Here is a 23,504-nt window from a genome sequence, read left to right as displayed (position 1 = left end):
ACTCTGTGTATAGAAATGGCGGTGAAACCCAATGCCACAAACTTTCAACAATCTAAATTAAGGTATTGCCAGTGGCGTAAATGCTGCTCCACTCTTTTGAATGACTAATTATGACATTGTCCCAACCTGCTGTACTAATTCCCCAAATTCCTTCAGGTGCGTTTGTCTTACTGCAATTTTAATCGCCAATATATTTTAAAACATGCATAACACATAATAAACAAATGCATACACATGCTGGTAAAACTGTATGTACCCACTTTTTTTAAAATATTAACAACTCTGGAGATTATAGTTGAATTTTTAGGGAATATTAGTTCTATTGTACCAAAACTGGGTAAATCAGGTTGATTGATTCTAAAATATGTAACTGTCTACACAAGTGAAACTAAATTATTAATTAAATTGCTGGTAAACTTAATAGAGTTAGGGGAAATAGATATGTGTTTGATATATTTTAATAACTTCCTGTTTGTGGTTTTAAATATCAATTTTAGTTTTTAGGTATTTTCTGGAATTAATTTAATTGGTATGAACAGCAGCATAAAGAAAGTTGCTTGTGATTGTGTCAGAAAACTGTCAGGGGATGCAATCATGTAAATAAATTTTAACTAAAAGCACTTTATTACCACCAGCTGTGCATATGCGCTATTAGGAACATTAACATGGAACCAAACTTCATCATGTGTAGCATGTAATATTGTTTTTTTAGAACTCATGTTTAATCTTAGTGATTAGTGTTTTCAAAACAATCTTAATACATTATTTTTTTTTTTTTGCTTCTTGAATATATATTTATTTTAAATTTCTTTTTTTGATAGGTAATAAAGTGGCTCATGACTTGGAGGTGAAGTCATACATACCTGCTGATACGTACGGTTTTGTCATTCCACCAACTTTCAAACATCACTCCAATGCTGAACTTGAAGAGGAGCTACAACTACTTGCAGATACTTATCCTGATCTGACCTATCTGTATGATGTTGGGTTGAGTGTGCAAGGTCGTAAACTGTGGGTAATGGAAATTTCGGACAATCCAGGTGTCCACGAGCCAGGCGAACCTGAATTCAAGTACATAGCAAACATGCATGGCAATGAAGTTGTAGGTCGTGAAATGTTGTTACTTTTTATCAAATACTTGTGCGAAAACTACATATCAGATCATCGAATTACGACCATTATCAACTCGACTCGTATTCATATTATGCCATCTATGAATCCTGATGGTTATGAAAAGGCTAAAGAAGGTATGTTGAATAATGTTTTCATAGACTGCAAAATATGTAATAGTTTGATATTTGTGAGTTTTATGCTATAAATGTTTGTACATTTAAAATCTTTCTATCTGTGTAGGTGATTTTGAAGGTGTTGAAGGGCGTCCAAATCACAATGGCATTGACTTGAATAGAAATTTTCCAGCTCACTATCATCAATCATTTGTAAGTTAAGTCGTAACATTTGTGAAAGCCTGAATGTTCAAATAATTTAAAATTACATTTTCAAGTTTGTGCTTTGATTACAGTCAAATTATAGACCGGAGGTAGAAACAATTGCTGTGATGAATTGGAGCAAAACTTACCCATTCGTTCTCTCTGCCAATCTTCACGGTGGCTTCTTGGTTGCCAACTATCCGTACGACAGCAATCCTTCTATGAAAGATGGTGTACCAAACATCAGTCCAGATGATGAAGTTTTCCGCATGTTGGCCAAATCATACTCTTACGTACGTACATTTTATTAGGTATATATATATCATGATTTTGGGATAGTAGATTGCAGAATTTAATTATTCTTTTTTAATTACAGGCTCATACTGATATGCACTTACCATATCCTCCTTGTAAGAACAGCCCACGCACTATATTCCCAGATGGCATTGTGAATGGAGCCCAATGGTATGTCGTCTCAGGCAGCATGCAGGACTGGAATTACCTTCACACCAACTGCTTTGAGCTCACACTGGAAATAGGATGTTTCAAGTTCCCCCCTGCATCACAGTTGCCTATGTACTGGGTTCAGAATAAAGAAGCCTTGTTGACTTATTTGGAAATGGTAAGTTTCCCTTTATAATGATGACTTTTCAAAATTTTGTTGGTGTCTCAAATTGTGGTTATAAAATTTATAGCCTATTTTCCAAAGGGAAAAAAAATGTCTCAGATACTCCTGTATGGACGGCTGGGCATTATTTTAAATAACTGTAGTTTTTTATGTACCATTTAAATTCATAATGTATGTTAGTTTTTTGGTATTTTAAATACAATTGGTGTTTATTTTCAATATCAAAATAAAAAAGTTCTTTAGAAAATATTTTCACTGAAAAGAACTAGCTCTAGCCAAGTATCTTTATTCTTATACTTTATATATCTAAGCCGCTCACTCCTTTTTGAACTCTATTGATCCTTGGTAAATTACGTTTAAACACCTGTTGTAACTTGACGTATTGTTAGTAACTCACATGCTGAAGATCTTGGAAGATCTTGGGAGATCTGCACTGGGCATAGTTCTCCCAAGGGCATTTTCTATCCCCTTCCAGACAAATGCTAGTTAGTTTCCTAAATGTGCACCTTTCTCATTTCCTACCCTCAAAAAGTGCTGGCCAGTAATTTATATTACACATCTGGCCGGCATTTAAAGCTTAATAAATAAATAAATAAGTGTACATATCAAATCATCACTTTCTGATCATACTATGTATGCAGTTCTGAGATTTGATTTTACTACACATATTAAGGATTTAGGACAAACTGATCTCAAACTCACTTTTGTAATATTTAGATCTCAGAAAGATGAGCACTGATATATTTCATTTAAATATTTATCTATCTGAAATTTTACAAGATTTTTGTTTCAGAAATATGTGTTTGATTATGTATTTCAAATATAAACATGTGAGTATTTTGAATGTAAAATATAATTTTTTATTTATTTTGTATTTAAAATGCAAATATGTAAGTACATTTCCTAATCCTGCCTTTAGTGAATCACTGTTACATCCACTCCTAATTAACATACCTTGCAATTTTGATGAAATTTCATGTTTAGGTTTTTTCATGTCTTGTTTTTATTTTTAGGTAAGTGATAAGAATTAGTTTAATAACAGTACCGTCTTACTTCACCTCTAAATGAAATACTCTGCAATAACTCTTAAAATATACATCTCATAAAAATTCTTTCCCACAAAATTGTTTCTATTATCACTTCTCTTCTCTTTTTATCATTTTGGTATATAGGATTTGAAGTATTTTCCCTGATTTGGTTTGTGGCATTTAAACTTTTTTCTTTGACCAATTTGAATGATGTTTTGTATTTTGCAGAAATTCAAGTATTTTTTCTCAGAAACATTTGTTTTGGTTAATATTAATAAACATATGTGCTAAATAATGTTTCTATAACTAGGTTTTTCTTAAAAAAAAATTAGAATTGTTCAAGCACATATGACAGCAGAAGCACAATAACAGGGTGGCCAGCCAACTGGGAAATCGGGAAATACGGGAAATAGCCAGGATTTCTTAAAAAAACCAGGAATACCTGGAATCAACCAGGATTTTTTATTAGAACCGGGAATTTTTTTTATGAAGTAACGATCGCAAAAATATACGGCTGTTAAATGAGCACGTTCACCACCCGTCGAAGCACGACAGTATGCTCGTGAGCTATATTTTGAGAAAGTTAATTTGTTCATATTGCATTTAAAAACTTTTGTAGTACGTAAGAAACCGTTAACAATTCAGACTTCCATACTTATTATGTTTCTGTATTCAAAAGCAACAGCATTTTGGCTGAAAATGTTGTTGTAGGTTGGTAGTAATTTCTCGCACGGCATGTTGGTAGCACTAGTTTTGTGTGTATATTTGTTTTTACTTTGCGCTCATGTTGTTGCGTCACGGTATCACGGATACTTTTCTCGAGTTTTTTTAAAAGTTTAGTTGTGCGGGACGTTGTTTTGAATTTTTTAATCTAACATGTAATTGGCGCAGACTATCAAAATGTCAACGAGTTCGGTCACCACATACAATGACAAATATACGGAAGAGTTTGAATGGGTGGAGAAAGATCCAAAGTGCAGGACAAACGCTATTTGCAATTTGTATAATTTTAAAATCAATATCGGTAGCATGGATGGGAAGAACAGCATTAGCCAGCCACGCAAGAGGGGCAAAACACGTGCGTTTGGTGTCAAGTAATTTTTGTGACGTGAGATTATAAATGTTTTTGTTGTTATAAGCAAGTTCATTGATTTAATTTTTAAGCCTATAGTTAAGTTGTCTATTGTTTAACGCCAATAAAACATATTGTGTGTGCTTTGTGTAACAAAAATACAAATTGTATGCAAATATTGATAAAAACCACCCTTGAAAAAACCTGGAAATAACCAGGAATTTTATTATCCCAGAAGAGTGGCCACCCTGAATAAGATTTTCTGACAGTCATACACTATATACAAATAAAGTTTTAGTACAAAACTATCGTTGATGACGGGAGTGAGGCACAGGGGAGGAAAACCTGGTAGAGAACGTGAACAAAGTGGTAAGTGACTTTAAAGGCAAGTTATATTACATCCCTTATGAACATGCAACTGGCAAATAAACAATATACATTCAACAAAAGTGCAGTTGAGAATCAACTCTTCCAAAGATAGTACTGTGATCAGGAGCACTCTGCAAACATAACAATCGTAAATTAGCAAGAGCCCTAAAATGTATTCAGACAATACCCTTAAAGACGGAGCTGAGCGACTGCCTAGCAGATGTGTTTTTCTTACTCTCACTTATACAAGACAAACTTTTGGCACTTCACAAAGTACTTGGTACACTGCAATAATTGGAGACAGTTTACAAAAATACGAAGAAATACTATTCATTCGTATATCAAAGTGTTATAAGCTCCAGTTACATAGCACAAAAAATGCTTAAAGGAAAATAAGCTAAATATTGCTAGACTTTATCCACCGCGACGGTAGCGGATCATACGGGAGACTTTACTTGCCTTAGTATTTATTGGTGAATGGACAGTCCACAAGAGTGACGACCTCTAGTTGTTTCGACGGTGGTCTGGGGATCCGTGATGACTGCTGTTCTCGGTAGCGGAACACTCGCCTTTCTTCTAGCACACTTTTCACACGTGTCAGTACCGGGATTACTCGTTAACTCCTGAGTGAAGGCAGAACATTCAAAGTCTTATAGGAAAGAGCTCTAACCCAGTAACGACTCGTGGTACACTTCTCAAATTACAAGTCACAGTTACTAACTGTATTATCTACTCCACCTTTTTATTTACAAGTACTGGGAGGCTAATGTATCTAAATTCATTAATGGTGTTGGAATGCCAAAGGTACAGTTCGAGTTATTCGACTCCGTCACTAACACCAAATAGCTGACTGCCAAGCCATGCTGCCACAGCATACCAACATCTTTCAGCCCTCGCTTACTCGCCTTATTTTTACTAAGTCCGAAACCAGTATTATTACCAGTATTATTTCCTCGACTATCTTTGTTCTCAAATTATTACAAGTCATAGCTACGCCTCGTACAACAAGTCCAGAATTCTGTTTAAATGTAATTTAAGCAAGGTAGAGAGCTTATCATTTTAAAATTCGAAGTTCAAGAGGCGGCGATCGTGGTGGTGGCAGCAGATGAGCTTTTTGACGGCGTAGCGCAGAGGTGTCTCATATCCTTTGATGGTCAGCTGTTCCCCATTTCGCTTCTGTCTCTCTCTCGCTGAATCAGGGGCGTTGATGCCCCCAAATTCCCTTTCGACAAGTAGCGAGAATATTCCAGATTAATCAGGTTACACAAAGAGAACACAAAGCACTTCTGTCTCCGCTTGCACGCCATTCCGAGGCAGGCTGATCCCAATCGAGCCTCGCCGAGCTGTTTCCCGCCTGCACCAAGGCAACTAACTGGTGCCTGCTGAGCACTGTGGATAGCGTCTTTGCGTCACTAGGCGCATGCATTGTGACCAAAATTGTATGGTGATGCTAGTCTACGTAACAAGATAAGGCGGGCGGTGACATGTACGTTGTTCGCCACTGTATCCTATAGCGTCTCGATGAGTCTCCCATTCAGAAGTACAGGTACCCTGATGAGGACATCCACCTCAGAATCCAGCCGCTCCAGACATGGCAGCGGTTGGCATCCATGCCCCTCCAGGGGGAAATTGTTTTCGTTGGGTGTGGGCCGGCCAAGTGTGGGCAGGTTAGCATGCCTTGAGGCACTGGAAATGCTGCCGGTGTTGCCAGTGGCAGTGGTGGCTCAGGTGAGGTCACCGATGACTCGGAAAATGTCAGCATCGGTGGGTGTGGGCTGGTCTTGCTGGCCAGGAGTGGGTGAGGCGGTGTGCATTGAGACCCTGAAGGTGCTGCTAGGGTCTCCGATGATGCTGGGTGTGAAGTCGGGTGTGGTGGCCAGCTGGTTAACCTTCCCCTAGTAGGCACTTCCTGCCGGCTCATTTCTTCCTCTCATGGTGTGGACTGGGCAGACGCTAAGCGGCAATATTGGCAATGTGGTGCTGATCTTCGGTATGAGGGCACCTCTGGTTCCGGTTTTAGTCATGACATGATTGACGAATGGTAGAGTTGATGAGGGTTGAATGGTGTTGGCTCTGTCCCCTCCCTCTGTGCAAATATGCATTTTTTTCTTTAAACAAAACTTAACCCCTTTACCGCCCCAAGGGGTGGAATCTTTTAATTTGTTAAATAATAATTTAATGAATATTTATTTTTACCTTTCATTTATATCTTACTTAATTAGTTGCTAAGATACAATTTCTTTAATAAATAAAGACTTACCCCGATTTCATCTCCATTAAGAGATAAATTTAAATAAACACAAAAAGATAAGCAATACGTAACTCTAGATGCAAGGTTTGTTTAGTTTTTAATTTCTTATTCTAATTGAATTTGAAGTGTTAGTTTTTTGTTTTAATAAAATACATACCCTTTTTACCAACCCTAGGGTTTGAATTTCGCAAACTGGTAAAATTGTAGTTGGCAATTTTAGTACCATAAATAATTTATCATGTGTAATTTAATTCAGGAATTTATATTGGTTGTAAAACCATACATACCTTTTAAACCTCTTGGTGGTTGCATTTATCAAAATGTAAAAATTGTGGTTGGTAGTTTCAGTGCGTTTATTATTGGTACCCAGTTTTGTTTTTATTATGCACAATTGAATATTAATTTAAAAAACATTGCTTAGGCCTTTTTTTACCCCTTAGGGTTGAATTTTGCAATATATAAAAATTGTGATAGGTAGTTTTTGTATTGTTATTATTAGTACCCAATATCATTTATCACGCTTAATTAGATTCAGAGATAAAATTATTAATCTTAAAAACATACTACTTTTTCACCCCTTAGGGTTATAACTTTGGAAAAAATAAAAAATGGTAATTGTTGTTTTCATATGTTAATTATTGGTACCCAATATCATTAATTATGCCATAAAAATTTGGAAATATATTTATTAATCGTAAAATCATACTTATCTCTTTTTCACCCCTTAAGGTTTAATTTCGCAAAATATAAAAATTGTTTTTTTTTAGATTTTGTATATTTATTATTGGTACCCAATAAAGTTTATTATGAAAATTCAGAAATATAATTATTAATCTTAAGAACATACCTACCCCTTCTTCACCACTTAGGACTAGAATTTTGAAAAATATAAAAATTATAATTGGTAGTTTTTGTACATATGTTTATAATTGGTATCCACTATAATTTATTATGCTTAATTAAATTCGGAGATATAATTATTAATATTAAAATCATATTGTACTCCTTTTTCGCCCCTAGAGGTTGAATTTCGCAAAATATAAAATAAAAATTCTGGTTGGTAGCTTTTGTGTGTTTATTTTTGGTACCCAGTACCATTTATTAAGCTTAATTAAATTCATAGATATAAATCTTAAAAATATACTTACCCTAATTTCAACACTTAGGGGTTGACTTTCACAAAGTATAAAAATGGTTGTTGGTTGTTTTTGTATATTTATTTTTGTTACACAATATCATTTATTACTTTGAAATTAAATTTGGAGATATTATTATTCATCTTTAAAATATACTTACTTCTTTTTCACAGGGGTCTATTTTTAAAAAATTTAAAATTTTAGGTTGTATGTATTCATATGTTAGTTATTGGTACAGAATATCTTTTCTTTAGCTTGATTAGTTTTAGATATATAATTAATCATCTTCAAACCTTATTTACCCTCTTTTCAGCCCTTTAGGGGTGGAATTCTGTAATTATATATAGCCTAGTATAAGTCAGCTAAAGACCTTTCTAATAAAAATAAAGTTCATCAAAATCTGTCAAGTAGTTTTCGATTGATGCTCGAACAAACAGACACAGACAAAAATTTTAAAAATTATATTTTTGAGTTCTCAATGATGTAAATAGCCTTTGCCAATAGTTTTTCATCATTTCATCCAATAGACTGACTTTTGCCCAGAAAAAGTTTATTATTAGTATAGATAATAAAAAAAAATGGATTGCTCTGCCTTTTTAAGTGTGTACAGAAATGAAACTTTGCATGATTGCATTGTATTAGATAATTATTGAATTACAAGGTTCTTATGAAATTTATTTTTTGTAACTAATCTCATTACAATGGCTATTACCTGCTTTGGCTGTAAAACTTATTTGATTTGTATTGGTAAATTCTTTTTAAGGTTGGTATAGTTAAAAGAGTCATTGTGTTATGCCACTAGTGTGGTTGGTGTGATTGGTGTGATTTTAAACTTAAGTATGCATTTAATATGAAATTACTTGAAACTGTTCTAAATTAATTTTTAAACTCTTAGTTTTTTTTTTTTTTATAGGTTCACAGAGGTGTATCTGGTTTTGTGAGAAGCACGGAAGGTAATCCTATTTTCAATGCAACAATATCCGTTGCAGGAATCGATCATGATATCAGAAGTGCTTCCGATGGAGATTTTTGGAGACTCTTGCATCCAGGAGACTATACTCTTTCAGCATCTGCCCTTGGGTATTTTGCTTTTGTATATTTTTGTTATTTTATAAACTGCTAAGGCATGGCCAATACTATTTCCTTTATTCCTGGTTTGTAGCCTTGTAATTGTCTTATGACCTCCTCGTCGACAAGACTTGAAACCTGACTAAAAAAAAATTATTTACTTTTGAGGGTTTTTTTTTAAGTATCAGAAACACACATCCATCAGGTACAGGTGTGAAGCCACAGCCATAGACAAATGAGGTGGTAGCATAAAAGGTGCACTTGTCTATGTGTCATAGACTCAGAGTACTCTGATGCTAGGAGGTCTTCTGTTTTGCATGCATCTGAGTAAATAATGGCAAACCAAATGTATGTTAAAAGCATTTTATGAATAAGAATGTTGAATAAAGGCTTATGAACATTTTGTGTGGGTTCAGTCAACTACGTACAATGATGTACCGTGCAACCGTGATTCAGTAATCTTCTGTCATCTATATGTAATGTGATGTGCACTAGAAAGTTGCCTGCTTTGCATTTTTAATTTTTACATTTGGCATTGTTCTCATCCAGTATACACAATGCATTCACAGATAATGCTGGTGGGTCATATAGATGTGTGTTTTGTGTGAAAGGGATAACATTGTAGTTTTAAGTGGATCTGTCTGCTTATGATGCCCATTTATAGTACTTGTGGTGGTGATGATGATGATACTTAGGAAGGAAAAGCTCTGTGCATAAAGGAGGTTGAGATACTAAAGAAGCTAGATACTAGCTTTTTTGTTAAACATCTGGAAACTATGCATTGAAGTTGGTACATAATAAGAGTTATTTTGATGTGGTGGCACCCATTTGATGGTTTCATATGTGGTGAAGAGTGATGTTGATTCAGCAAGAAGCCATATTTTGTGGCGACCTGAAACTCCTAAGTTTATGTGATTTATTGTCAAGGTTGAATGCTACATATGGGACTGTAATTTAGTGCCAAAGTGAGTGTTGTTGATAATCCCATGCAAATGCAAAGGAAGCACCAGGCAAAAACCCCTTTCCTTTGTCTTTTTCACATGTGTCACAACGAGGTCAGTCATCTGAAAATTAACAAAAGAAGGGAGTAAACTGCGAGTTGCCGATTTTGACGTCCCTTTGTGAGAGTAAAGTACTTACCAATAGCAGTCAACCCTGTAAGGGAGAAAACCCAACTCTCAATTGTTTTCGAAAAACAGCCAATGCAAAATGAGGCACAATTTAATATACTCGTATCGTTGCACTAGTGATACCTAAGGCAGCATGGCCCAGCAGTTAAGTGTCTGACTAATACTCTGGTGACTTGGAATTACACTTTGGATCTTTTGTTTTTCATTTTTTATCTACTTCTCACCAATAATGTGAAAATTCATGTTCATTTATTGAAAGTAGCCTACCATAACTAAAAAATTTATTTACTACGTTGTAGGGTATCAGTAAGAAATTTTATGCAAAAATTTAAAAAGGAACTTTCTTGAAGTTCTCGGTGCCTCAAATTGGTAAACCTGAGGTGCATACTTTTCCCCTAGTTCACCCACCCTCCACGAACACCCTTTTGTCCCGAGGGAAGTCGCCTCTTATCCGAGAACAAACGGGGGATCGTTGATGGCCGTCTACGTAAAATTTCATACTGTGCTAAATTAATCTTTTATGTTTTGTATTTTTAATAAATAAACATGACTTTTCACTTCACCATTGAAAAATCGATAAATAATAAAAAAAAAGTATCCAAAGTGGGATCGAACCTGAGTGGCCAGCGTGGTAGTCAGAAGCTGTAACCGCTGGGAAACGCTGCCAAACCGATTCCGAGTGCAATGATGCGGGTACATAAGTTGCGCATCATTTTTTGATTGGCTATTTCTTGAGAACAATTTATAGTTGGGTTTTCTCCTTCACAAGGTATATTGCTATTGGGAAGTAATTTACTCTCGCAAAGGGATGTCAAAATCGGTGACCCTAAGTTGGCGCCCTCCCCTTGTAAACATTTTGCATGTGACTTCACCCAGCAAATTTAAGGAGAAAGTATGACACCTGTAGCCATAAAAATCATCTGTGGCAACATGTACAAAATGTTTTAGTGAAAGTAATGCAACACTTACTTTTTATTTTGATACTTAACTTCTTCTATCCAGGAATTTATATTTGATGAAATGGTTCAGGTTCCTTACATTTTGTGTGTTGGATACTTTACTAAACATTTGATATTTTGCTAGCATTCCATATTCATTTAAAATGCATTAAGACAGTGAAACATGTTCATTTTAGTGCATCCACTTAAATGCAAACATTTAGATCAAGTTAAGAGTAATGCTTTGTGTTGGTTGCATACCGAACATTGATTTGTTAGTCTTAGTCACATTCATGAGCAGTGTGTTTGTCAGTAATAATAAATAGGTGTGAAATAAGTAAATATTAATCGCGTGCTTTCTAACACTCGTGTATTATTTTTCTTGGCTTCACAATATAATAAGATTTCTGAATCAGAAATTGTACCATAAACAATAAGCAATAGAACTGAAGCATTGTAAAAAAATACATGTAATATTTCTAGATATAGCTATGAAAATGGAACATTTTGAAGGTGAATACCAGAAATTGGTGTAAAGTAAATGCCTTTTCATTTAGTGACTAGGGTCTATTGGGACAGTTGTATTTCAATATGTTTGTGGTTTAATTTTGGTGTGTCTAACCTAAGACAAACTTTTTATTTTATAGTATAATTTTAAAATAGAAAATATAATTTTTTCTATTGTATTAACATAGTTTATTGTTGAGAAATGTTTTTACTGCACAATTAAAATGTTTCAGATACGACACTCAAACAGTTCGTGTGGTTATTCCGGTTGATGTTGGTCATGCTAGCGTCAATTTCACTCTGTTGCGTCGCAATCCAGAGAACTGGGCAGCCCATGCCGATTATAACCTTGAGCAGAATTTATTCTCTGAACAATATTTGAGCACTGCGGACATCAACATGGCACTTATAAAACTGGACATGGAAAATCCTGATGTAGCTCAGTTTTTGGCAAATGACAGTCCAACATCCTCTGCCATTCAATTACTTAAAATTACTGACCAGGTAACATTCATATTTATAGTGTAATCACCTATTTTTTATATTTTTTTGATGTTCTTATATATGTATATTGTTACACATCAGTAATGACAGAGTGAACTGTAAACCCAAGCTCTGCTATCATTTTTGTCAAACTTCACTCACTCTTGATGACTTGTGTAACTAGTGGATCTTTTAGTTTCAAAAGGTAAAATAATGATTTCGTCTAGATATAAGTATCTCAATGTTTATTTAACTATTGGTTACTTTCACATTAAAATAATATTTGATAAATTGATCAACAAATATATTAACATGGATTTGAAATCACATTATCTAAAGAATGGGCCGGCCCTAATTAGAAAATTACTCTTAATTATTTGATAAAATTAAAATATAATCAGAAACAATAAACAGGTTAATTATTCACAATCCCAGCACACTTAGAGCAATTAAAGTCCCGAAAGAAAAATTTCTGGTGTTCTGATTCTTTCGACGACGTGATATAATGCTATTCTGAAAATATAAAAAAAAAACTGTAGGACAGGAGGTTTGACGATTGCTGGCTGAAGTTGAGCTGCTAACGAGGCGTCAGGGTGCCTTAGTCGTCCTCATTGCTGGAGGAAGGACTCGAGGGTGGAGTGGTCAGGTCCGCATCCGGCCCTTGGACCCTGTCTATGAAAAAGTCCGAAACAAACATGTTCAGACCTGGTTCACAGACAGTTAGCAAAATAGGCAGAAAATGCCTATTAACAAAGATGATTGGGGGAAATAAGGTTTGTCAAAACTCACCGTACAGGGAGATGGCTTCCAGCGTCAGCCAGGGTGCGGAGCTCGCAAACACGCGGTTATTGCGGACGTTTCCATGATTAAAAAAAAAATATATATTGTAAAGTATAATTAAAGAAGCATGACTACTTCTACAAGGTATGCAGACTGACTAATTCCTAAATACTAAAGGTTGTAGGGAGCACATCCCTTGTCTAGCTGATTATAGTCAAACCTCTCTGAAACGACCTCTCACGGTTCCCAGGAATAGGGTCTTAATAGAAGGGGGGGGGGGGGGGGGTCGTAATAGATGTTTTCCGAAATTTTCAGTTGATTTCAACCCCCCCCCCCCCCCCCCCCCCCCCCCTTCACAATGCTGTCACTCACAATGCTAGACGGCTTTGCTTTAAACCCACTTCAACCTTCATGACAAGTCCGTCGCCCTACAGGCCACCTCGAAAGAAAATATGTCAAAAGACAGTTTATTTTTACTGGTTAGTTTACATGTACGTTTTCTGCTTGCCGTAGTTAAATACACTAGAACCCCGATGTCACAAACCCCGGATTTAACGAAGCAGTGATTTTACGAATACATTCTCGGGAACCGTCAAAAAATTGGACATTTTGAACAAAATGTCAAAATCAGAAAAAAATTAAAAAAAAAAAAAAATGAAAGATCATTAAAATCTGCTAATTTTAACACACAGCGTATTTTTGTGTCTGCTTTAATACTTCCAATAATGTTCATGTAAGAATAACAAAAAAATAATGGGACATTTCCTTTAAAAATTTAGTATATTCATCATTAAATTTTGCTCCTTGTTTCTTTTATCTTAAATTTGATTATAATGCTGCTAAAAAAAGAATGTAGTAACAGCATTATATTGTCACCACTCACCACCTCCGGCTAGCTCAAAATTAGGTGATGAGTGGAACATACAGGTTGGTAGCAGGTCACGAAAAAATATTTACTCAATGTTCGATGTATTACCTGCTTTTTTATTCATGTAAAAATCACACTATATTCCGTACAACAGAGCACACAACAATAATTAAACTGTACCTCCAGAAAGGAGAAAAACACGTAAACACTTATTACGAATTACACTTTATTGCCCGGATAAGTTCCGGGCAGCGACGGCTGGACAAAACCCTTTGTCGCCTCGCTGTGGACTTTGCCTACGACTACGGTCCAAAAAATTCTAATTAATTAAAATGTCTGAAAGAAAAAAACGTTGTTAGGCGTCGCCTGTACCGTAGTCGCAAAGTTGTAATTTAATAGAACATTACTATATTATGCGAGCCATCGCCCGACTACGACCTCTCGTCACAGTGTCCAAACAATGACTGACTTTACAGCCTTCCTTCCCTTTGTGCGGGCAGTGTCCAGGGCTTGCTGACGTAATTCTCAGCCAATCACAGCGCATGGCAACAAAAACTTTCATGAAATGCTTACTTCTGTTCCAATGACGCAGCGATTTTTTCTCTTTCTCACACTCCCGTGACCGTGACTCACACGTCTAGCATGTGAAACAGAGCCTCGGTCGTGGAAATAACGAAGGAGAATCACGTCAGCATGCCTTCCCACACAAAGAAGCCAGCGAAAAAATACTAGCAAAATAAACTTATGAATTTTATAATTAAAAACAATGAACTCAGAGAATTACGTTCACAATAACTTCTGAAAGGAAAAAATGTTTACATCTAACCTGAAATTTGACCAAAAAAAATTTATCACAAATTATTATTACTGAATGGCATGGGGAAGGCTGTAATCTGGGTTGTTACAATATTTACTACAAAGAATTGGGTAAATGTTAGACTTTATTGTTACCATCTGGTTTTAGAGCTTGTATATTCATCGTATATCTTCCTATACATGTATTTGTTATTGTTTTAAATATTTATGGCATAAGTTTGACAATATTTTTGAAACAGAATCCCTTTGTCAAGTATTCTACTCACATGTTAGTTTTTGTAAGCCACTTTTGCAAATGGTAGTGAAGTCACTTTTGGTCACTTTTGGTCACTTTTGGAAACTGGAACATCACTTTTTTTCACTATTTTAGGGGGGATAATTTACTTTGAGGCTTGCAAAACCACTCGAGGTAAATGCTGGGATGCTTCTTTAGCTCGGCCATGGTTGATTCTTTCCACAACACTACTGATCTGTGTTGTGTGTTACCATCTCGTATGACTATTCTGTCAACAAGACATTACGACCAATTAAAAAAACTGATTATGTAATCACTTAAGGTTAAAATTGTCTATTCCTCATTAACTGCAAGAATTTTCTACCACTTTGGAGGATCCACATTATTTAAACTATGCCAAAAAATTTTATTGTTTATTTCTCTCGTATCAACTCACTCTATGGCATTCCGAACATTGTTTTGTGTTTGTAATGTATTACTTGAGGGGCTCTGGAACATAGTGGTGCAAGTCAAAAATTTTGCAGATTTGAGTTTTCCATTCCAAATAATAATTTTAACATTTCAAAGATGAAATATGAAGCTAACTCAAAGCTGCAAAAAAAAAATTTACTTGCACCACTATGTTATGGACCCTCTCAAATATATAATTGATTTGTGTTCATATTTGTTGAATATATTTTTGTTTGCATATGCTCAATGTTTTTATTATATATTTTTTTCCATTTTTTTATTATCAATTTGGCTATTTCAAAAACAAATTTTATCATTATCATACATCACAAATTCATGTAAATTAATTATTTTTTTAATTGTAAGATTTGTTGTACCTATGTGGAATGTGGCTTTGTCCAGTAACATCACCAAGGAGATGTTATACAGGATTTATAAATTAAAGTGTATGTTTTTTCATACTTATGGCTTAATATCATATGATGCAGCTAGACAAAAGAAAATTAATTTGTAAACTCATAGTTTCAATGTTTAAGCCATGACATAGACTTGCAGCATGATTTGCAAGCAGATAGTTTAATCTTTTGGCATTTCCTTGGGAGTATGGAGGTGAAGTGACAATAAAACATCCAGTCATGAGCCTGGGTGGAAAACCTCTACACGGCCAGGATTGGAATTTGGGACCATTGACTCATCAGCCATGAGTCCCAAGCTCTTGACCAAATGGTTAGACAAAATATTCATATGTATACTTCATAACAACATTTTATCATATAACGAACCTAGTTATTGTTTCCTTACAGGTTGGCTCATCAGAAGAAAATAAGTTAAAAATAGCTCTTTTAGGTGGTTTATACGCTTCCCATCCAATCGGAAGAGAACTCCTGTTACGATTTGCTCGTCACTTAGTGACTGGATTTGCAAAGAAAGATTTGGAGATTATGAAAATACTCACCAATACAGTGATTTACGTGATACCTTGTATCGACCCTGGATTTCGCCCACAAAGTGATCCAGTTTGCTACAAGACTGTGGGTGCCAATGAAGCTGGTGTGCTGTTCAGTTCCTCCGACAACACCACCATCTCAAACGCTCTGCTGACGATACTGGCTCAGAGTGAAGTTGATTTAGTGCTCAACGTTGCTGGGGGAGGATGGTTTTCAAGGTAATACTTATGACACTAATGGCTGAATGTTGATGTGTGCGTTGATGTTTTGTTTTCCATTTAAGTTCCGAATTACTCAAGATGATCATTTTTACTATAAAATATAATTTTGGTTCATAAGCAAAACATTTAGAATTGTATGTTTTGTATGGGCTTTAGCTTGAAACCAGTTGAATCCTTATCAGTGCTGGAAACAGTGTTGAATAAAGCCTCTAGTGGCACCATCCATGCATAGTAATGCAATCCAATCCTGCTCAGACAGTACTGCTGGCTAATAGTGCTATGACAAGGTGTACTAAGCAAGGAGTTTGATAAGAAAGTGTGGCCAGTTCCTTTTCCTCTCTGTAACCCCACCCTATCAGTGATGGATTGCATCACCCAAAAGAAAATTTGTGCCACATCATTAATTCATCTCCATCATCAGAATGCTGATAATATGGGATCAGTATGTATTTTGCTGAATGGACAGTCGTCTTAATATTGCCATGTGGTAGGCTGGATCAATATCCGAAGATGTTCAGAACTACCTTGGAAAGGGGTCGTTGGATGAAGTCTGGGGATGGGATGAAATTAATTATGGCTTGGTGCAGCCTCCAGGTAAACCAGAATTGTTCCTGAATGGGCAGATAGTAGGCTTGCAAAGTATTCCTCACAAAAATTGGAAATGTGACAAATGTTTTGGATTGCAACTGTAATTTACAATTGTTGTTTGTGTATTGTTCACAGCATACTTTATTGCTTTGTCACTTTGTCATGAAAGACATATGCAGTAAACTCTCAATTATCCAAGCCTGGATTATCCAGTTTTCGGGTTATAAATGCTTAAATTTAGATTTATTATTATTTTGTTATATTCTAAAGCTATGAAACAATGGCATTGCTCGGGCACATTACTTCGCTTAGCTGTTCTATATTTTTAACCACCTTTTACCGAGTATTAAAACTTTTTGGTCCGACTCTTTGTGTGACCGACCCCCTCATCTGTCTCATTTATCACACTTTAAACCCCAAAGGGATGCCCTGACTGCTGTTTCACATCTCCAGTCTCCATCTTGTTTGTTTCATGTGTTCACTTTCTGCCTGCCTATCAGCCTGACATGTGCCTAGCAAATGAATTGTGTGTCTGGCATTCGGCTGGACGAAGAGGCGGGGGGGACTTGCCATAATTTATGTGTGCATGGTCATCGCGATCTTATCTTGAGCAGTATTGAGTTAACTTTCCCTCTTCATCCATTGTAAATGACCAAGAACTAACAACATACGTGGAGGCAATTTTCACGTGTGTATAACAACAGCTTTTTATGATGCCGACAATATTGTTTTCTCATGCTATTTATTTCCCACACTTGTAACAGCAACATTTCATGACGAACACTGCAGCCATGCCTCCACAAGATGTGCAGGTATTGCTGCATCCCTCTTTGATTTATGGTGACTTTCCTGTGTTAGGTCTGTGAAAAGTACACCTCGGAGGATTGGTGTATCAAAGTGCTACTTATATATTCCTTCAGCTTGGCAAAAGTTTCTCTGCATGCTAGTTTATGAAAGGACAAGGAACTTAGAAGAAAGAGTAACTTACTGCTGAGGGGTAGAAAAATTAAATACTAGGATAGGAAGGGGGATGGGGGGTTACTGCTGCCTATCCAGTAGACGGAGAAAGACAGCATGGCGAGACAGTGCCGTATTCTTTATGTTCCAATAAGTTGAGACACAGTTCACAAAGACTTAATTTGTGCTCATAATTTTACTGAGGACAAATATAGGGTGTGACTCAAATTCGAGGTCGGCCCTTACCGTGAAATAGATCATCCAGTTTTTTTTTTACAGGATTTCTATTATCTGGGTTTCCATTTGTAGGTCCCAATTAACACGGATAATCGGGAGTTTGGCGTACATAATTGTCAATAATTAGTGGATAGACTATCAGCTTTGCTATTCAACCACATAATTTACCATATAAGCTTATTGAAATAAATTTATTGATGTATGTACATAATGTAAACATTTAGATACCTGTACATTTCCATGAAGAATTCTTGGCTCACAAGCATAAAATTTGAATTGGAAACTTTGAGCAAGTGTGCACACCCATTTGGCAGCACAGGTGTCTGGCATGGCAGCAACCATCTAGTGTCTGTGTGCATAGACTTGGCCAACCCTGCACTTTGGCATGCGAGTCGTACATTTGACAAACATTTAGTGTCATTGACTGTCAGTCATGCCATGAATAAAATCTGTTTTATGCAAATGACAGAGATGTGCACATTTTCTGCATCATTTGATGTACATTTTCTAAAATCATTAGGAATAAATTAGTCTTTTCATTTATTGATAGCTGCACAGTGTTGTGCTGCTGCATTTTGATTATTGTGTGTCCCACAGGAAACTGGGCGTGGGTGTAATGTTTTACCATTGGTCCCTCTCACTCAGTTTCATGAATAGTTAGTGTAATAATTATTCATTTTATTTATTGTGTTTTTCTTATTTCCTTTTTCTTCTTCCAGAGTACCAAAGACTGATGCGAAGCATGGAAAACTGTTGTCAATGCTAAGTGCAGTATTTAACAAAACATTTTATAGTTCGTCAATAACTGTAAGTTGCTATGTTTGAAATGCTGGTTCATTTTTAAATTTAAGTGCCTTTCATAATGAGTTTTTTATAAAGAGCATTTAGAGAATTCCTGAAGAATTTAGTACAAGTAGTGATGCTGAATTGATTTATAAATAGAAACCTTTGTTTTGTCAATAATAGGGTGGTAACAGCATAGAAAAATGAGATAAATGGTGAATAGTTAGAGAATTTTACTATACACCAATCCCTCACTTAGCACGTCTTCAAATTCTACTAATCCATTTAGCGCAATGTTAATTTTTCTGCCACAGTCTTGAAATAGCACGTCTGTAAATTTCAGTCAGCACGAAATTGCCACAGCAACAAAAAGAAGTTGGGCATGATGTCACGAAGTCTGTTTCAGCTCGGTAAACAACAGATGTACCGTGGCATACAATTAGCTATACGTGGGGAGAAGAGATGCACTGCACAGGTCTGACTAAGCCAGGGGTGCCCACAAGGGGGGGTAACGACGCAGACTGTGTCATTAAAATTTCAGGGGGGGGGGGGGGTTGTTAAAAGGCGAGAAAAATGTATATATTATTTACATACTTATAGCTTCTAATGTTAAAATACGTTTCTGGTGCTTTGATAGTTGAAAGGGATCTTGTAAATCAAATTGGCAACCCCGCACTTTCCTCAACAAAAGCAGTTTGGCATCTGTCGGTTCAGGATGGAAATATTACCTGATATGACCAAAATTATTATTAGAAAACCAGTTTTAATTAATGCAAAATGTGACAAAATATAATACTAAAAAAGTATAATATTATAAAATAATTGAGTAAATAATTGAGAAAATGGCATAAAAAATTTCGGTGGGGGGGGGGGGGGGTGGCTTATCATTAGGTTAGGGGGCGGGGGGGCACCTCTGACTAAGCTATTGGATGTTGTACAAACATCAGCTATGGCAAGTTCAGTTGCGGCTATTGAGTGTAAAGGACGAAATGTTTTTACGTCTGCGCGTATGCAGCCGGGCCGTACCGTTGTCGCCCGGCCACAGCCCAGGCCGTGATGAACTTCAGTCTAGCCAGTGGCAGGGAACTTGCACGCACAAACACAAAGCAACGTCTGCCCATTCGGCTGCCGGTAACTATCTGTACATGCGCAAGCACTTGCAGTTGGAATCATAGTGGAATCATGGCTTCCAAGTGAGAGCATAATGCATCGTGTTCAAATATTTGAGACAAAAGTAGAAGTATTATGGTGTGCAGAATCTCATGAAGGCCACATTTTTGTTGGTCATACTTTATTTTTAAGCATGTCTACTGTGCCCACAATCATACAAAATTACTCTATCAAACGTTTATATAAATCTGATGCTGGTTGTTGTACTAGCGGGAATATATTTGTCATTAGATACCAAAACAGAAATTGACAGAAGATTCACATGGAAAGGATTGTTAAATGAATGTTGCAATGAAAAAAAAACTCACAGATCTGATAGGATTGGTGTGAACCAAGTGGTGATTCGCTAATAAGCACGTTAATTTTTCAAAAATTTTAAAGTAAATATCCGGACAGTAATATCGGTTTCACCGCCAGTAAAGGATGGTTTGGAAATTTCGTGGAAAGGTACGTGACGTGAGTTGGCCTTCTCGGGTGGGCAAGCCAACCAACCGACTGGCGATAAGTACAAAACCACCTATCTCCTGTTACACGGTGTCATATTTTTCATACAAAGTATTCTATGGTAGGCTTATAAAGATAAATGGTGTGACATATTTATCGTTGAGTGTTATTCTACGCATATGTTACGTAAAGAATATTTCCCTACACATTTTGGAACACATTAAGTAAACTAGCCTTGCTATTTATGGAGACTAATGCTTCAGAATATGCTATTTCGAATAACACGAACATTTTTAGGAGTGCATTTGTCATGCTAAGTGAGGGATTGGTGTACAAAAATAGTCAAGTAATAGTAAATAATTACATAATACTTAAAATATAAATATTTTAATATCATCTTTCTTAATTTGTATCAAAGATATGAATCAGTGCATGTTGTTGGTGTTAAAATGTAAATAGAGAGTGCATCCATGGAGCAGGAATCTGTTAATATTGTGGACAGGACTTGTCACTCTCTGCTAGACAGAATGGGGATGGGAGGTTAGGATAAGTGAGAAGGAGAGAGAAAGGTTCCAAAATCCAGACCATCACCTGTGTGGTAGTACTATTATTTTATTAATCTTGATAATACAGAATAAGCATATGCTGCCATTGACACTAAATGCATAATCAGTCATAGCCTGGATGTCTTTTGTTATTGTTTAGAGTTAAACTTAATCACAGTTTGTGAAATACCATACATTATCACATTAATTTTTGTTTTTCAGGACATATATCACTGTGACATGCATCCAGATTTGATCCAAATCGATGACATGCTGTTGCAGCATGTGTATGGAACATTTGGGATTCCAGTTGTAAGTATTGTTGATGCTTCAGGTGTTGGCCAACAGATTTAGGCTAGTTACTGGTCAGCCTGCATAGTAAAGGGTAGGGAGTGAGGAAGGTATATGTTGAACTCCATAGGTATTTGCCTGGATGGGGATGGAGAACAACTTTGGGAGAAAACTGCCCCCATTACAGGCAACCATGATCTCATGTGGTCTTCAAAATGGGAACAGGACAACTACTACTTGACTAAACACGTTTGGTTATTGTTATTTTCTTTCTTGCATGAAGTATATTTGTTTACAAACACATCCTGGATGATTTTTAGTTTAAATAAACTACTGTAATGTTTTACTTAAATATATTGAATGTTGAACATTTTATAAATTCAGTTTGGTTAGCTTCTCTTTGATAGATATCTGAAGGCTGGTTTGTCTGTGCAGGTTTGTATTTATGAAAAATTGATTTAAAGTGAAACATTTCATAATTATTATAATGAGGTTATATGATTATGCTTCTTTCAGAGTGCTTAGATTTCACTTGATTATTTACTTCAGAGTAAGAAATTTGGTAACGTGCCAAGCTGTGAAACTTTTTTTTTCCCCTTCTATTGTTTCTTTCTTTGGAAAACATTTGAAAAGATAACATGAAGCTGTGAATTCTAGTTCTTTTAATCCCTCCAAATGCCCACATCAAACTGTTGATTAGGATATACAGTAGAATCTCGTTAACCCGGACCAGTTAAAAAAAAATGTTAGTAAATGAAGACTTTTTTAACAGATGATAAATCACTATTCTGAGTAGGTACATTACTGGAATTCACTTTCCAGCAGGCAGTTCATTGCATTCACCCCACCTGCTGTTGCTACGCAGCAAACTGGTGAGACTCAACCCTTCCCTCCCTACATCTCACACTTGACATTGACCTAGAGATAACATTAGTCAGTTGCGCTGCAATCTCGGTAGTGTTCGTGTGTTGTCCTAGTGTCACTGTCGAGTTGCAGTATCGTTGTGCTGTTTCGTTAGCGCGTTGTTTGCGATGGCAACAAAACGTAAAAACGTTGTGACTGTGGAAAAAAATTTTGGAAGCATTGACAAGAATTAATAAGGGAGAATCATTTAAGAACATTGCTGCTGAGTTTGGAGTAGAAACATAGATATATTGATGGTTTATTCCGAGAGTCAAGCCGAAACATCACCAAATGAGCTTCTAATACTAAAGCAGATGCAAGATTGCGCTGCTTGTAAGCGATATACAAAACTTAGGTAGCAAAAGCTCACTGCCTTTTTTTTTTTACTACTGACTAGTTTGTACCTATATTGTGTACATTATAAATACATATTATCTGTTTTTAAGGTGAAAGTGTGCTGATAATAATTTTTTAACTCCATTAAAAATATTTTTGGTAAATACATGCATATTATTTTTTATCGTTTTTCCCTTATTATTTGGATAACCTGGATTTTCGTTAACTCAGACTGGCCCCAGCCCCAGTTAATCCCGTGTTACTGAGGTTTTTCTGTAAAGACAAATAGTTGCTCGATATTGGTAGTTTCAAATGAAAGTTTTTTACTATAAGCCAGCTGTTAACCGTGAGTAGTCAGTGGTAAAATTATTTTTCCGCTCATGAACACAAAGAATATTTTCTCTGTTTTCACTCACAGTTATTTCGAAACACACAAGCTAACAACTTTGTGGCTCTGTTGAAATAAATCAAGATCATAAAGTCAAAAACCTTTGTGCTGTTTTTATGCATTGGTTTAATTTCTCGAATAGATAAACAAGTTAAATGTGGTACTAAAATATTGGCACTTATAATTTGACAAATTATAACATGCCTCTTTTGTCACTTTCATAAAAATCAAAATCCCATCCTACATTTTGATTCATTGCATAAGGCACACAGGCTGTGTGTTCAGAGTGCCACTAGAATCAGCCTGTCTATCACAAGTCTTTGACATTTGATTAACTAAATGCCTTGATCTGGAATTAGTATTTTGTAGAAAATTGAGCATTTCTTAGTTATCAGGTTTCTTGCCTTTTAATGGGCAGCAAAATGAGTACTCGATGAGTGTTCTGAGTGACACCAAAGTCTTTCCTTCTGCTCAGTTTTGACATGCTTAGCAAAGTTTTCCATGT

The 23,504-nt window shown here is 35.9% G+C and overlaps 1 protein-coding gene across 1 annotated transcript in view; it reads left to right on the top strand.

Moving 5' to 3' along the window:
• LOC134529623 (carboxypeptidase D-like) overlaps positions 1–23,504 on the top strand; it is a 111,944-nt gene that overhangs the window by 51,686 nt on the left and 36,754 nt on the right. The window contains exons 6-14 of the mRNA XM_063363919.1: positions 822–1,247; positions 1,354–1,439; positions 1,523–1,723; positions 1,807–2,052; positions 8,828–8,994; positions 11,791–12,061; positions 15,993–16,354; positions 18,859–18,946; positions 21,304–21,393. Of these exons, the coding sequence (XP_063219989.1) occupies positions 822–1,247; positions 1,354–1,439; positions 1,523–1,723; positions 1,807–2,052; positions 8,828–8,994; positions 11,791–12,061; positions 15,993–16,354; positions 18,859–18,946; positions 21,304–21,393 (1,937 nt within the window). The remainder of the gene's footprint in view (positions 1–821; positions 1,248–1,353; positions 1,440–1,522; positions 1,724–1,806; positions 2,053–8,827; positions 8,995–11,790; positions 12,062–15,992; positions 16,355–18,858; positions 18,947–21,303; positions 21,394–23,504) is intronic.

The sequence above is a fragment of the Bacillus rossius genome, chromosome 2 (genome assembly GCF_032445375.1).
Source record: "Bacillus rossius redtenbacheri isolate Brsri chromosome 2, Brsri_v3, whole genome shotgun sequence".
NCBI lineage: Eukaryota > Metazoa > Arthropoda > Insecta > Phasmatodea > Bacillidae > Bacillus > Bacillus rossius.
This window is presented reverse-complemented; position numbering and strand designations above follow the sequence as displayed.